We start from the raw sequence: 13470 nt of genomic DNA, 5'->3' as shown, positions 1-13470 counted from the left end.
GCCAGCCGCCCAACTCGCCCACACCATACACCGTGCTCTGAATTTCTGATGTACCGACTATTTCCGTCATATTGATAAGATACATAAAGGAAAGTAGGTATCTATAATGTATTTTCATTTACAATATACATTGGAATTGAATTACATAATTTCATGATAGCCGTCACCAGCACAGAAAAACATGTAGACGTTTATTTTCATGGCAGGGTACAAAATAAATTGCTTTTACTGCGTTTATTGAAAAGACGTTATAACAGTTCAGAGCAAAAATAAGCACGGTAAGGGTCTTTGTGTTGAGATTTAGTTTTAGATGGGATCTCCCGACTTAATTTTATTTAATAAACTACAACATTATTTAATGTAAAATGATAGAAAATTTGTAAATATAGTAAAGCGTTGTTATTTACACTTCAACTAAACACAATTATGGTCACATATAAAATAAATTCGGTACACCTCATGAATATAAAAACCATTCGACTATAATTAATAAGCAGACGGCGTAGCTGGAGCGAACCAGAATAAGACACCAAGGTCAAACAGCGGAGTGATATCATTTATGGCGCGCTTGTCCCTGAACCGTGGCAGTTAGGCGCGAGTGACGCACTACGACTCGAATAACGCTGGCCCTGAACTCGCAATACAAAAATATAACATTTGCACAATGTCACTTTACACCCACGTTTCTATCAAAACGTCACCAAGGGTTAATATCTTTTTTCATCGTCTATTAATTTGCAACACAAATATAACAAAACCTAACTCAAGAACACTGCTTTGTTAGTTTCATATTATCAGGATATCTTATGCGGAGAAAAATGAATCCAAGACTGATAAAAAATTGTTTATTGGACTATAACAATATACATCACTTATTTAGCTTTCTTCATACCCTTCTTTTTCGGAGGTGCTTTTTTATTAGCAGCACCTTTCTTTCCTCTACCTTTAGTTTTCTCCTTGTTCTTTTGGGCGCGCAAGTCTTTCTTCATGCGAGGATCCACCACCTTGTAGTGTCCCTTGACTCCCGCCGGCCGCTTCATTCGCTTGGCCGTAGTATGTTTCTTAGCGACCACATAAGTAACCTTCTTTTTGGTTTCTGTTTTAGCCTTTTTATACAATTGCTTAATTTGTTGGGCCTTTTCACGTTCCGACATGTCTGCATTCTCCATTACAGCTTCGACCTTCTTCTTTGCGCGTTCCATCTTCTTTATCATACGCTTCTTCTTCCTAGCTTTAGCTTCAACTACCTTCTTAATTGGACGCACATTGATATCCTGCATCCTGTTCTTATATTCTTCTACATATTGCTATAAAGAATATTTAAAATGATGAAAGTGACAGTTAAAACTAAAACATTTATTCAGTAATTTAAAAATATGTTCTGGGTAGAAAACTTGGATAAACTAAGTCACAAATAATCTATTACTTTTGAGGATTTATAATTCTATGTTTGCTACCAAATTTATATGATATTATAATTGTTAAGAACTCTTCTTAAAATAGATAAACTTACCTCGGGTACAACAACCTCCTTATGCATATGTTTCTTTTCGTCTTCAGCGAACCAATCAGGCAAGTTTTTGTCATTAAAGGCGTATCTGTTCCATGCATTATCAATTAAATCCCTTTTAAATTTCTTTGATGTTGCTATCATTGTGCCCAATGCTAACGTCTCTGCATCCATTTTTAACGTTTTCTTCAATCTTTTTAACTCTATAAATGAAAGAAAGCTATATTTTTAGATTTAAAAACTTATATAATAAACCCAAAATAAAGATATTAACATCCATAGCAATACAACTAATGAAATTAATATTTTATTTTACTAATATTATCAATATGAATGTTTGGATGGATGAATCGATGTTTATAAAAGGAATGGATGTACATAGTGTGGAAGAACACATAGGCTTCTTATCAAGTTTTTCTTTTTTAATTCTGTTCAGAGGGAGAGCAGTATCCATATAACTTAAAGGTGACATCTGCATATAACCAAGGTGTAGATCAAAATAATAATAACTTGCCTGGATCTTGTGATACAACTTCAAATCCATCTTTTTTGTTGGTTTTCCCAGAATCTGGTCCATTTGCCGGTGACACATTGTCCTCTACATCATAATCACTATCTGTAGAATCACCATCGGAGCTTTCAGACTTGTCTGATTTACGTTTTACACCTTTTCCCATTGTAGATGATAAATTTTCTTCAGATACCTTTTTACCTATATATAAAATTTTATTGTCGATTAATGAATAAATAATTATTGTCACAAGTAATATGTTATTTTGTATAATTTTTTTACCCTTCTGTCTGTATGTTTCAGCTAATTTGTCCAAATCAATGCCCTCATCTTCATCCTCATCAATATCTTTAAAACTATCTTTCTGAAACCAAAGATCTGCTTTCATAGATCTCTTTGATACAGGGTCTGTATCATCTAAATCCGTCAAAAGAGGATTATTTTTCGGTATAGTTGGTGTTCTTTCAATTTTACTATTCCTTAAAGTATTAAGTTTTGTGAGTTTGTCAATTTTCTTTGATTCATTGTCCGAGTCTGAGAAGGCTGTAAAATAAATATATTTTTATTCAATTAATTTAATAGTAAAAATATTGTCTATTTAAGAATCTTCTATTTAGTGATAATCTCCTTTATTTACTAATCTGTATCTGTTTTCATACAGTCAGTATTAAATCTTACCTAAAGATTCTTTTTCCTTTTCATCTTCTGAATCACTTTCCATTTCCAAATCACTATCAGAATCTTTGTAATAGAGTCCGGAAGAGTCCAATTTGGACGCTTCAACATCATATTTCATATACTTTGGCTTAGATTTGAGCTCGCTGTCTGAATCATCACTTCCTTCTGCCAATATATCAGGTTGTTGGTCAACCAGTTGCTCCAATTCCTTTCATCAAAATAAATATAAAAGAATAAATTTTAACAAAATCAACAAGTTAAAAGCTCAAAAAAAGTATGTAAATTATTGAACAAGACTACAATTTACTAAATACCTTAGCATTTTTAATATCCGACAGTTTGAACATATCATTACTCTCCAGTATAGGTCCTCCATCACCTTTAAGAACCATTTTGAGGTTCATTTTCTCTGCCAACTTTTGTCTCTGTTTATTTAGTTGTTTTCTCTTTCTTTTCTGCAAACGCCTTTCTTCATCCTGCAATTATGACATTATTTATACTACATACCAAATTAAGACTTGTCCAGAAAATTACGTAAAAATCATAATATGATAAAAACCGCAGTTTCCAAATGAATACCAACAGGAAGTTGTTGTATGTTTTCTATTTTCTAACGGTGAGTATCCACTGTTCGAACAATTGTATAACATCAAAATTGTCATCCCTCTGATTCTCTCGGGAAAATTAGAGATAATAATAATGTTCTTATACAACACTTGTAATTTACAGAAAATGAAATTGAATTTCCTATCATCATTCATTGTCAGCTTATTATACATCCCCACCAAGGGGCTCAGAGCCTTACTAATTTTTTCTCGTCATTCACTAACTTGAAAATAATAGTAAATAATTATACACAAACCTGTAATTCTGCAATTTCTGTATCAACATCTTTATCATCTTCAGATGCTTCTTTATCCGCAGTCTCATCTTCTTTAGTGTCAACAGGTTCTATTTCCTGCAAATAAAATGTAAATATGTAGATGACATTGTTTGCAGCAATGAAATACAAATAAACCTGCTATTCTACAGCCTGCTACATTTCGAATATGTATGATTTTTTTTAAATAATAAATATTAATATTTTTACCTTAGGTGAAACCTCCTTTGATTTCCATTCTTTCATTTGCTTCATCCAACTCAATAAAGCTTTTAAATCTTTTCTACCAAGTACTTTTATATCTTTACAGCATTCTTTTATTTCAATTGTTGTTTTTGGATTGCTTAATATTCCTTCATCATCAATCACAATCTGAAAGTAAATAGGATATTATTTTATAATATAGTATATTATAATTATGTTAAATATTAAAAGTTGTCTATAATAAGTAACACAACTTACTTCAGAGCAACCTTGTAAGAGATCAATTGGATCGTCATGGCTAAGAAATTCAGAAAGTGGTACTTTATGATGTGTTGTGTAGTCATTTTCTTTATACCCTTCAGCTTTTGCTTTCTTTTGCTTCTCTGGGTGCATTATATTTAAATGCTGTTTTTTTACTATTTCCAAATCTTCAAATACACTCTTAGGATCAAGAAATTTTGGATCTATACTATCCGGTGCTATGTACCCTTGACAAACAACAAAGATTTCAGATGATTCATTTCGGGAGGCTTGCGGCTTGGTTGCGTGAACCTTTTTGAAAAATTGCTTGAAAACCCACAAAAGTGCATGATAATCTTTTGATCGGAACACCTTTGTTATAAACCAACCTCCTTCTCTTAGAAAATTTGTTGTTAATTTCAAGGCGCTAAGTGTCAAACAAGCTTGCTGGTATGCATCATGTATCCAGTTGAGACCAACATTCGGTGCACCATCATGTAGTACAACATCAGCTTTCCAGGTCTTTATCTCTTTTTTTATAGCTGTTTTACATTTCTCCGTAGTAATGTCCTCTGTCAAAGCTATACAGCCAGGTACGGGCTTAATAGGAAATAAATCGACGCCTATCACGATACTGGATACAGGCATATTTTGATGAGCCACTTGCATCCAGCCACCAGGCGCGGCACACAAGTCGATACATACTCGAGATTTTTGTAAAAAACCAAATTTTCTGTTTAGTTGAATTAATTTGAATGCGGCACGGGACCGAAAACCTGAAATGTTGATTTATATGTGAGCAAATATAACAGCATTTTAAAGTGAGAAAATTAGTACTAAAAATACCTGTTTCTTTAGCAAGTTGATAATATTTATCTTTTCGCTGTTTTCCAATTTTAGTCTTTTTACCCATTATGTTTTAGAAATTGTTTTACAAATAAGTAAACAAACTAATCAAACACATGATTATCCACGAGACAGAAGTTAAAACATTGAGGTTATAAAATAATGTTGCCCTTTCTCCATTGTCATTTTACTGACAGATCGCAGAAACGGCAGTTTGGCACATATATTGATATTAGAACACTTGTGTAAATGAAAGCTTATTAGCAAATAAGTCTAAATAAAGTTTACGATCATAACCATAAATTCCAATATTTTTCAGGTAACCATTGACCTGAAAATAATTTGAAATCACATTGCATTATAAACATTTTATATAATACGTATATACCTATAAATGTTACATAATTTCAGTCCAAGGCTACATTTAAGATTTAAAAATGCTGAACTTTAAATATATTGAACTTTGATTTAATCCTCAATGAAAGTCAGTTATCATGGCAACATGGCGAACAGGGTTGTAATTTTATCTTTGCAGAACCGTGTTTATATCTTATTGGACTTTCGACTTGTTTCCGTTTTCATTTCATCAATGACATGCGAAAATGTAAAATCGATACTGTTAAATCGATTGCAAAATGTAATTTTCAAATTGATTCAAAAAGAAATTTATTTGATGCATACAGATCGAAACGCCAATAATTGATCTATCGATTAAATTAAAAATTTGGAAATAAAAATACTTGTTCAAATAATAATTACATTTTTGAAATTAAAACTATTATTTGTATGGCTTAGTAGTACGTAAGAAAATATTAATTGATCAGTAGCGAGATAAATATGTGATTGTAGAGGTGAGGACTTAGCTTAGAGGATTGTTGAAGACATACAATTTGAAATTGGCAATTCTTCTTGTCTTTGAAAAATCGATTTTTTATTAGAAGCGATGCAAACGTCAAAACATTCTTACTCGGAATTACTAATCAAAATCTATTTTTAACAACTCATGACGATATTCATTACACCACCATCACAGAATAAAATACGAAACCTCCGAACTCAGTACAGCACCATTTTGCCATTTGTGAATTTGTTATTGCATCAGCTGGCTTACACTCGTGGATTTTAGCATTTGTGCATTGTTTTAACGTAACAATTGTGTTTGAAATATATAATAAATTTAAAGTCATTTAGTTGATCTCAACATAGAACCAATAGTTGTCAAGACATTTTTTTAACAAATAGAAATTATGGCTCCGACTATTGAAACTTTTATCAATAGCTTCCAAAATCGACTGTGAGTATAACATTTTATTGTATTTATAAAAGCAAATCATTAGTTTCTTTATTGGTAACGGCTGTCACTTTGCATTCCACATATTTCTAGAAAGTTCATAAATTATTGTTGTAATTAATGTGACTCAACAATTACAAGCAAAAAACATCTGTGTAGCGAAATACCTATATGTTTTTGAAAAATAACGATTAAAATTTCTTTCAACAAAAAAAGTACAACATACTGTGGCATAACTAAATAAGCAAATATAAACATTGGTAATGAATGTAAATTTTTTTTTAAAGAACTAAAAGAGAAATATAATAGCCCTCTTAATATTCCAGGGAGCCTCCAGTTCGACAACATCTGAAAAATGTTTATGCCACACTTATGATGACTTGTGTGTCGGCTTCAGTGGGAGTGTTTGTTGACATGTACACAAGCTTCCAGGCCGGCTTCCTCTCTACTATTTTAGGAATTGGTCTGATGTTAATGTTGATTGCTACTCCAGACAATGGAAAGAACACCAAGCTGCGTCTTGGCTACTTGCTAGGATTTGGTTTAACATCTGGTTAGTATGATACATAGCTTTTGGAGAAATGAGTATTTATTATTAGATGAAGAACAATAACAATTTCAAAGGTTGCCAGTGAAATGATTCAAGATATATTTAAGAATATTTGTATTATTAAATTATCAGCAATTTGCACACTATTGTTTTAAATAATAGACATTTTTTCATGATTTTGAGTTATATTACAATGATTAACTAAGTGCAATTTTTTTAGGAATTGGTTTGGGTCCATTGTTGGAGTTTGTCAGCTTTGTTGACCCATCAATAATAGTGACTGCCCTATTGGGTACATCTCTGGTGTTTGTTTGCTTCTCCATTGCATCAATGCTGGCGGAGCGTGGCAGTTGGCTCTTCTTGGGTGGCACTTTGATGACACTGCTCACTTCCATGTCTTTCATGTCGCTGGCCAACATTTTCATGCAATCTCACTTCCTGTACCAAGTAAGTTTTTGTTTTACTTAAATATTTTTGATGCTGTAAGCTTTCTTCTTCCTTTTTATGACATTTTCATTCCAATAAACAGCTTTTCTTCATTTTAACTTAAAAGTTCTTTGCGTATTGACTTTTTAAAAGTGAATATTAATTATTATAATAATCATTGTAAAACAGTTTCTTGAGTAATAAAACACTCATGAAGATATGTTATTATGCTAACATAAAGAATTTAATATGATTAACAATCAGCTTATTGAATATTTAATTAAAATTTGCCTTATTGGAAAAATTAACATACAAATACCTCCTTTATTTTGAAGTCGGCTAAAAATGAAGTAATGTATTGTTTTAAATGTGTGTTTCAGACCCACCTGTACCTTGGACTGGTGCTGATGTGCGGCTTTGTGCTGTTTGACACACAACTGATCATTGAGAAGCGTCGCATGGGCAGCAAGGACTTTGTACAACATGCCCTCGAGCTGTTCATTGACTTCATTGGTATATTCAGAAGACTGGTTATTATCTTAACACAAAAGGTAAGATCATTTAAATAATAATTTTTTGTATATTAAACTTTGCATATATTTTTGACACACATACTAAGAAAAGATTAATGTATAAATCAAGTGAAATTGATTATTCTTTTCAAGTTTAAAAATGTCTTTAAATATAAATGGTTTTGAGATCTTTATAATGGTTGTAAACTGTATAAACAGCAGAGCAAACATATCATTATTGTTTACCTTGAAATAATGTTTGAAGTAACCAAGGTTAATATAAATTTGCATACAGTGTTTTTGTATTATTATAAATTCTGTTTATTGCTTTCTGTGATAACATATTATCAATTATCCAACTTAGAGAAGTCAAATGTTCTAATTAAAGGCTTTTTAAATGATCTCTAACTAGCTCTAGCTTGCGACTCTGTCTATTATATATCTGAGTTTAATTTCATCAAGATTAAGGCATTCTATAGATACCTCCTAACATACATCCATCTTAACTTTCACATTTTAATATTAGTAAGATAGGGAAAATGACAAAATCTAGCTAATGATAATAGTTATTCTATTCTACAGAAGAGCGGTGTAGATATAGTTGGAATATGATGACATTTGATAATTTACATGTTGCTCTGTATTAAATTTTTATAATATTTTCAGGAAGAACAAGATCGTCGCCGCAAACGTGACTAAACAACTCAATTAACATCAGAAACAAAATAAAAATATATTTGTATTATATACTACATAATATGATTATAAAGGGAATACTTTGTAGTGGGTATTCATTAATTTCTTTGTTTAGGTATCCTTGTTAAAAATTTATTAAGTTTCATATAAATAAACTATAACTTATAATAATCATCATGTGTTTTATTTATAATATATACCTCTTTCAACCTTTGTTCGTGCTACGTATGTTATCCTACCTGAGCCTTGAATATTCTCGAATGATTGAATAATTGGTACTAAATATTTTAGAGTTTTATTTACTAATTGCAGCATACAAATTAGTGTAAGATATTCAAACTAAGTAACTGTTCAAGTAAAAAAAACTCAGTGTTGTTGTCAGAATCGATTGATTGTTTTTAAATTCCTTAGTGTAGATTGAAAAGGTTTCCCTTAGTTAGCATTAAAAGGCTCGTGAGACGTAGCTGAATCAATACTGTGTTCTTATTTGATTGGTTAATTTTAGTTGGAGTAGTTACACAATGATTTGCATTATTTTTATATGACCACACTGGAAACCTACAACCCAGGCCTACATGACCACTTTTGTTATTAATTTAGTCACGAACGTGATCCACACGATTGCGTTAGACAGATAAGAATATTATCTCGACAATAAGATAGACATTCGAGCCCATTATTATCATAACTGCGTGATAATTACATATCTCGACGATATTATATGTATATAGAGATGAATTCAACTGAAAACATTATCGGCTATTAATCTTATTTTATATTCCCACAAATAACGTAGTATAAATATTATGTAACGTGGGTAAGGCAGTAGCATCTTCAAATACATCGTTTTAATATTTAACTTTCATTAAAATAGGTAACTTTAACTTAATCTGTTGAAGATGCGCGCGCAACTTTAGTACTTTTTTTATTGAGGTGACTAATCAAAAACCATCTTGTTTCTCGTCAGATGGATAAATGTTGTAACTCAGGTGAAACACAGAGACCCCAAAGAAGAGTTCACGGATTACAACTGCCCCTAAACTATCAGCAAATCATTGCTTGGATTGTTTTTATAATCAGTACTGTTATCAATTTCGTAATCCTTGTGCAAATACAATTTTATGAGCTCAAGGTGATATCGATTTTAACTTTTGCTACTCTGTACGTAGTCTTTGTACTATCCTATATATTTGCGATATACCTTGACCCAGCCGAAGAGGATCTTAGAAGACGTGAAATAAACGATGTTCCTGAGTTCGATCGTTCGATACACGCCCATGTTATAGAAAACGGAAGATGCCACCTATGTAACATTTACACAAGCAATAAAAAAACGAAACATTGCGGTATTTGCAACAAGTGCGTTTATAATTTCGACCACCATTGTCATTGGATGAACAGTTGCATCGGTCAGAGGAATTATAGTGCGTTTATTGTCTGCGTCATCACTATCACTTTAGCAGCATTGCTGACGGTGTGCTTGTGTTTGGCTGATATCATTTTATTCTTTATATATCCTCCATTGTTGAGTAGCGAAGCGCAAAGCTATATAAATTGTACCGTATACATGGAACCGAACATGAAATACTGTATGAATTCAATTTTGTTCCTGACATTTTCTACAATCCACCTAGCTGGATCGATAGCGTTAGCATGTCCTTTATTGCATTTACTTTTGTTTCATATTTATATATCCATTTTGGGATTATCAACGTATGAATACATTATGACGACTGATAATGTGAAGTACCAACCTGTACAGTGTTGTAATATTTCAATAAACAAAAAGTCTTATATAATATCCAAAGGAAGCGGAAACCGAGAAGACGGATCTACGAAAACGATTTTTAATAAGAAAAAAGGAGAACCATCAAACAGTGTACAAGAAAATGATAACAGAGTAGCGAATTTGCTACACATTTTAATAAATGAAGAAATAAACAAAGCTAAAAACTATCTTCTGTTTGATAAGAATAAAGTACATCCTCAACAAGAAACAGCATAAGATTACACTGATACATTTATATGACGTATTTAACTTAGCTTAGTGATAATACAAGTTCGTCACGAGTTGACGTTATCGCGATATTTTATGTTATGTGAACTTAGAAAAATGTTTAATCTCATATCTTAATCAATAAAGTTGATGCCTTATTCAAATTATACCATGTTTTTTATTATACCATATTTAATAGTTCAACAATTTTCTAAAAATCGACCATAAAGTTGGACACCAGATATCACGTGATCATCAGTGTCCAAATAATTATCATCTGCCTGACCTTGTCCCAACTTCATAAGGTCGGCGCACCAGGTTTCCTTCGTCGTGATCTCCTTCTTAATCATGTCACCTTTTACGCAATCCATCTATCTTTTCCTAAACTTACCTTCAACGGTTCACATACCCTCCACACTCATTCTCCTTGCCACATGCGATTCTATCCTCATAACATGCTACTACCACGCAAACCTACTTTTTAATTTTTCTACTACTAATGCAATTTTGAGACTACCTCTAATATAATAATTTCGTATCCCATCCACTCTTGTTACTCCACATATTTATCTTTACATTCATATACTCTCTTACATCCGTCTTTAAATCAGCCTAACATCAGTGTCCAAATATCACAAGGAAGTAGACAATAATAAAAAACTCTTAAAAAAACAATATATTATATTTTTAATGAATACACTACGTGTTGTCTTTATTTTCTTTCACCTTTTCACGTTTATACATACGACAATCATGTCCTTCGCAAAAGCAGTCCTCATTATAACATTTATTTCTGCAACACTTCTTGCATAGTTGATATGCACATTTTATGCCCTAGAAGTTACAAATTAGTTATAAATATGAAACAGAATAATTTCTCAACATTATTGTTGCAAATGTTAAAAGAAATCTAATGTATTTCCTTCATACTTACACATGGATTGGGGCAAACATCATTCGTACATATATCACGCTTTCTATTTGTAACAGCGTCAGGCTTTGTAGGTCTTCTCAAGTATCGTCTTAATTTCTTCATTTTTTTCCTAGAAATATGAATTCCATCTGGATCCTCAATAATCCTTTTTGCATTATCCTTAAACATGAAATAAAGGAGAATGAAATTGACATTTTTCATGACATATTTGTAAAATAAATGTATTTACCTGTTGTTTACATAATTCCATCTTTTGTGTGTGCTCATCTGGTGATATCCTTACATATGGCTGGCATATCCAAGGAGGTAGTATTAAATCAAATCCACATCTTGTCATACCATCATCCTGAAAATGTATTCTACCTTCATGGAACGGTAAGTATTTGTGTCTTATCCTTATGCATACTTGTTTGAAGTCATTCAAATTTTGTGCTGTAGCTAGAAGCTCTCTATCCTCATTGTTACCTTCTAAAGTAAATCTAAAACATTGATATTTATGAATTGCCATTATTTTGGCACCTACTGATGAACATTACATTTTTATTACAAATATTAATATGTTTGTATGTAGTCTAAAACCCAAAAATTTTCAAAAAACATGAATGATTATTTTATTGACATTCTAGCATATTTCTTAAGTACAGCCGTTTTTCCAACCAGTATTTGTTTTTAAAACAATTTATTTAAGCTTATTAAGGGTAATTACTATACATACATTTTATGAAATATCTTAAACAAATGGCCTCTTATAAATGATGAAGGACAGGGATATTTTTCAACTAAATCAAGATATTCCATAGCAATTTCCCATGTCACCGGATTGATTCCTTCAAAGAGAGCCGGGTTAGTCAATATACCTTCTGCACTCATGACACCATCCACTCCAGTGAAATTTATACATCTATAAACATCTTCTAAACATTGTATGTTACCATTTGCAAACATAGGTATTGATACAGCTTTTCTGAAAACAAAGAGCTGTCAGTTGGTTGTAACTTTTGGTTGTGGTGGTTAATTGTAAACTAAAATAATACTTTTGTGTAAATAATTACAGTAGAACAATATACCTATTATTTTTAACATCAATGTCTTTTAAAAAATTAAAGTTAAATTTTTGATATAAAAATGTGCAAAGTTGTATTGAAAATAACAATTTACCGCTTACTTTCCATACAATATTTCCTTATTAAATTAATTGTAAAACAGTTTTGTAACAAACCTTACTGCTTTTATATGTTCCCAATTGGCAATTCCTGTAAGGGGCCCTTTTTGTTCTCTTGTCCTTCCATGTACTGTCAATAGTTTACAGCCAGCATTTTGCAACATTAATGCATATTCAATAGATTTATCTATGCTGTCAAAAACTCGTACTTTGCATGTAATGGGCACAGTAACAGCTTGGGACATAGCGGTAACTGAAACAATAAAACTTTTCTTAAAAAAAGTTAAATAGTAAAGCACTGTTCAAAATGTAGTTAAATAATTACCTATTTTTTGTAGTAGTGACCAGTCATCTTGCAGGAAAGCACCGTATCTACCCCGCTTGGCTATAGATTGTGGGCATCCAAGATTAATGTCTATTGCATCACAGTCCTTTTCAACCAGTTTAGCAGCAGCAGCCATAACATCGGGATCATTACCACAGAACTGTTATTGAGAAATAATTATTTAAGTCTTAGTAATGCAAGTATAGGTATCAACATTTTAGTACCTTGATTTACCTGGACTATTAAGGGACGATCATTTGAAGAAGTGGTAAAATATTCTTTCCTGTATTTAGCGTCCTTGGTGAAAATGTAGCTATGAAGCATAGGAGTGTAACATAATTGCGCTGCGTGGTTCCTGCATAACAATCTCCAGGCTAGTTCACTCGCATCAACCATAGGAGCCACTACAAATTGTGGTCTTCCTAGGTTATCAAACCAGTCAGATGCCATAACTTTTTGAAATCGCCTAACAAAGTAACACTGTTATGTTTGTATTTTACTGGTATTGATCTAACATGCTCTTAATTTGAATAAAAATATGATTTTACAATTTACAAACTTAACATAGTCATAAATAAAATAACCTCACTTATTTTGACAATTTGACATTTTACAATCTGATGTGATGTCTGTCACTGACAAGACACAAACAAACCAAAGAGTATATAAAATATGCAAACAAACCTTTATAGAGCTTTAGATGTAGATT

General features: G+C 31.8%; 4 protein-coding genes across 4 annotated transcripts; 2 read left to right on the top strand and 2 right to left on the bottom strand.

Annotated features, from left to right (window-relative positions):
- Positions 1-829: 829 nt before the first annotated feature.
- On the bottom strand, positions 830-5036 carry LOC106128503 (pre-rRNA processing protein FTSJ3). Its single transcript, XM_013326922.1, has 10 exons — positions 4870-5036; positions 4042-4799; positions 3790-3951; positions 3562-3657; positions 3014-3175; positions 2700-2907; positions 2304-2564; positions 2025-2222; positions 1514-1713; positions 830-1307 (listed from the first exon to the last, which is right to left on the bottom strand). The coding sequence occupies exons 1-10, from the start codon at positions 4934-4936 to the stop codon at positions 873-875; spliced, it is 2547 nt and encodes an 848-aa protein (XP_013182376.1). The 5' UTR covers positions 4937-5036; the 3' UTR covers positions 830-872.
- An 881-nt stretch (positions 5037-5917) lies between these two features.
- On the top strand, positions 5918-8518 carry BI-1 (Bax Inhibitor-1). Its single transcript, NM_001312252.1, is given in 5 exon segments — positions 5918-6163; positions 6487-6713; positions 6931-7157; positions 7517-7687; positions 8315-8518. Coding segments are annotated over 5 exon segments (705 nt in total). The 5' UTR covers positions 5918-6116; the 3' UTR covers positions 8348-8518.
- A 653-nt stretch (positions 8519-9171) lies between these two features.
- LOC106128271 (probable palmitoyltransferase ZDHHC11) lies at positions 9172-10507 on the top strand. The gene has a single exon (XM_013326579.1). The coding sequence runs from the start codon at positions 9312-9314 to the stop codon at positions 10347-10349; it is 1038 nt and encodes a 345-aa protein (XP_013182033.1). The 5' UTR covers positions 9172-9311; the 3' UTR covers positions 10350-10507.
- A 502-nt stretch (positions 10508-11009) lies between these two features.
- On the bottom strand, positions 11010-13375 carry Dus1 (Dihydrouridine synthase 1). Its single transcript, XM_013326889.1, has 7 exons — positions 12996-13375; positions 12762-12921; positions 12494-12689; positions 11990-12238; positions 11504-11753; positions 11275-11433; positions 11010-11174 (listed from the first exon to the last, which is right to left on the bottom strand). Exons 1-7 carry the CDS (start codon positions 13209-13211, stop codon positions 11040-11042), a joined length of 1365 nt encoding a protein of 454 aa, XP_013182343.1. The 5' UTR covers positions 13212-13375; the 3' UTR covers positions 11010-11039.
- Between the last annotated feature and the right edge of the window lie 95 nt (positions 13376-13470).

Source organism: Papilio xuthus, unplaced genomic scaffold, assembly GCF_000836235.2.
Source record: "Papilio xuthus unplaced genomic scaffold, Pxut_1.1 DF828780.1, whole genome shotgun sequence".
Classification (NCBI taxonomy): domain Eukaryota; kingdom Metazoa; phylum Arthropoda; class Insecta; order Lepidoptera; family Papilionidae; genus Papilio; species Papilio xuthus.
Note: the sequence above shows the minus strand (reverse complement) of the source record. Positions and strands in the feature narration are given on the sequence as shown.

Coding starts and splice junctions, on each gene's coding strand:
- LOC106128271 (XM_013326579.1), top strand. CDS start 9,312: ATGGATAAATGTTGTAACTCAGGTGAAACACAGAGACCCCAAAGAAGA.
- LOC106128503 (XM_013326922.1), bottom strand. CDS start 4,936: ATGGGTAAAAAGACTAAAATTGGAAAACAGCGAAAAGATAAATATTAT. Junction 2,565..2,699: donor AAAGGAAAAAGAATCTTTAG/GTAAGATTTAAT, acceptor TTTATTTTACAG/CCTTCTCAGACTCGGACAAT. Junction 1,308..1,513: donor AGGAGGTTGTTGTACCCGAG/GTAAGTTTATCT, acceptor TATTCTTTATAG/CAATATGTAGAAGAATATAA.
- Dus1 (XM_013326889.1), bottom strand. CDS start 13,211: ATGGCATCTGACTGGTTTGATAACCTAGGAAGACCACAATTTGTAGTG. Junction 12,239..12,493: donor GAACATATAAAAGCAGTAAG/GTTTGTTACAAA, acceptor CTTTGTTTTCAG/AAAAGCTGTATCAATACCTA. Junction 11,434..11,503: donor TGGAATTATGTAAACAACAG/GTAAATACATTT, acceptor TTCATGTTTAAG/GATAATGCAAAAAGGATTAT.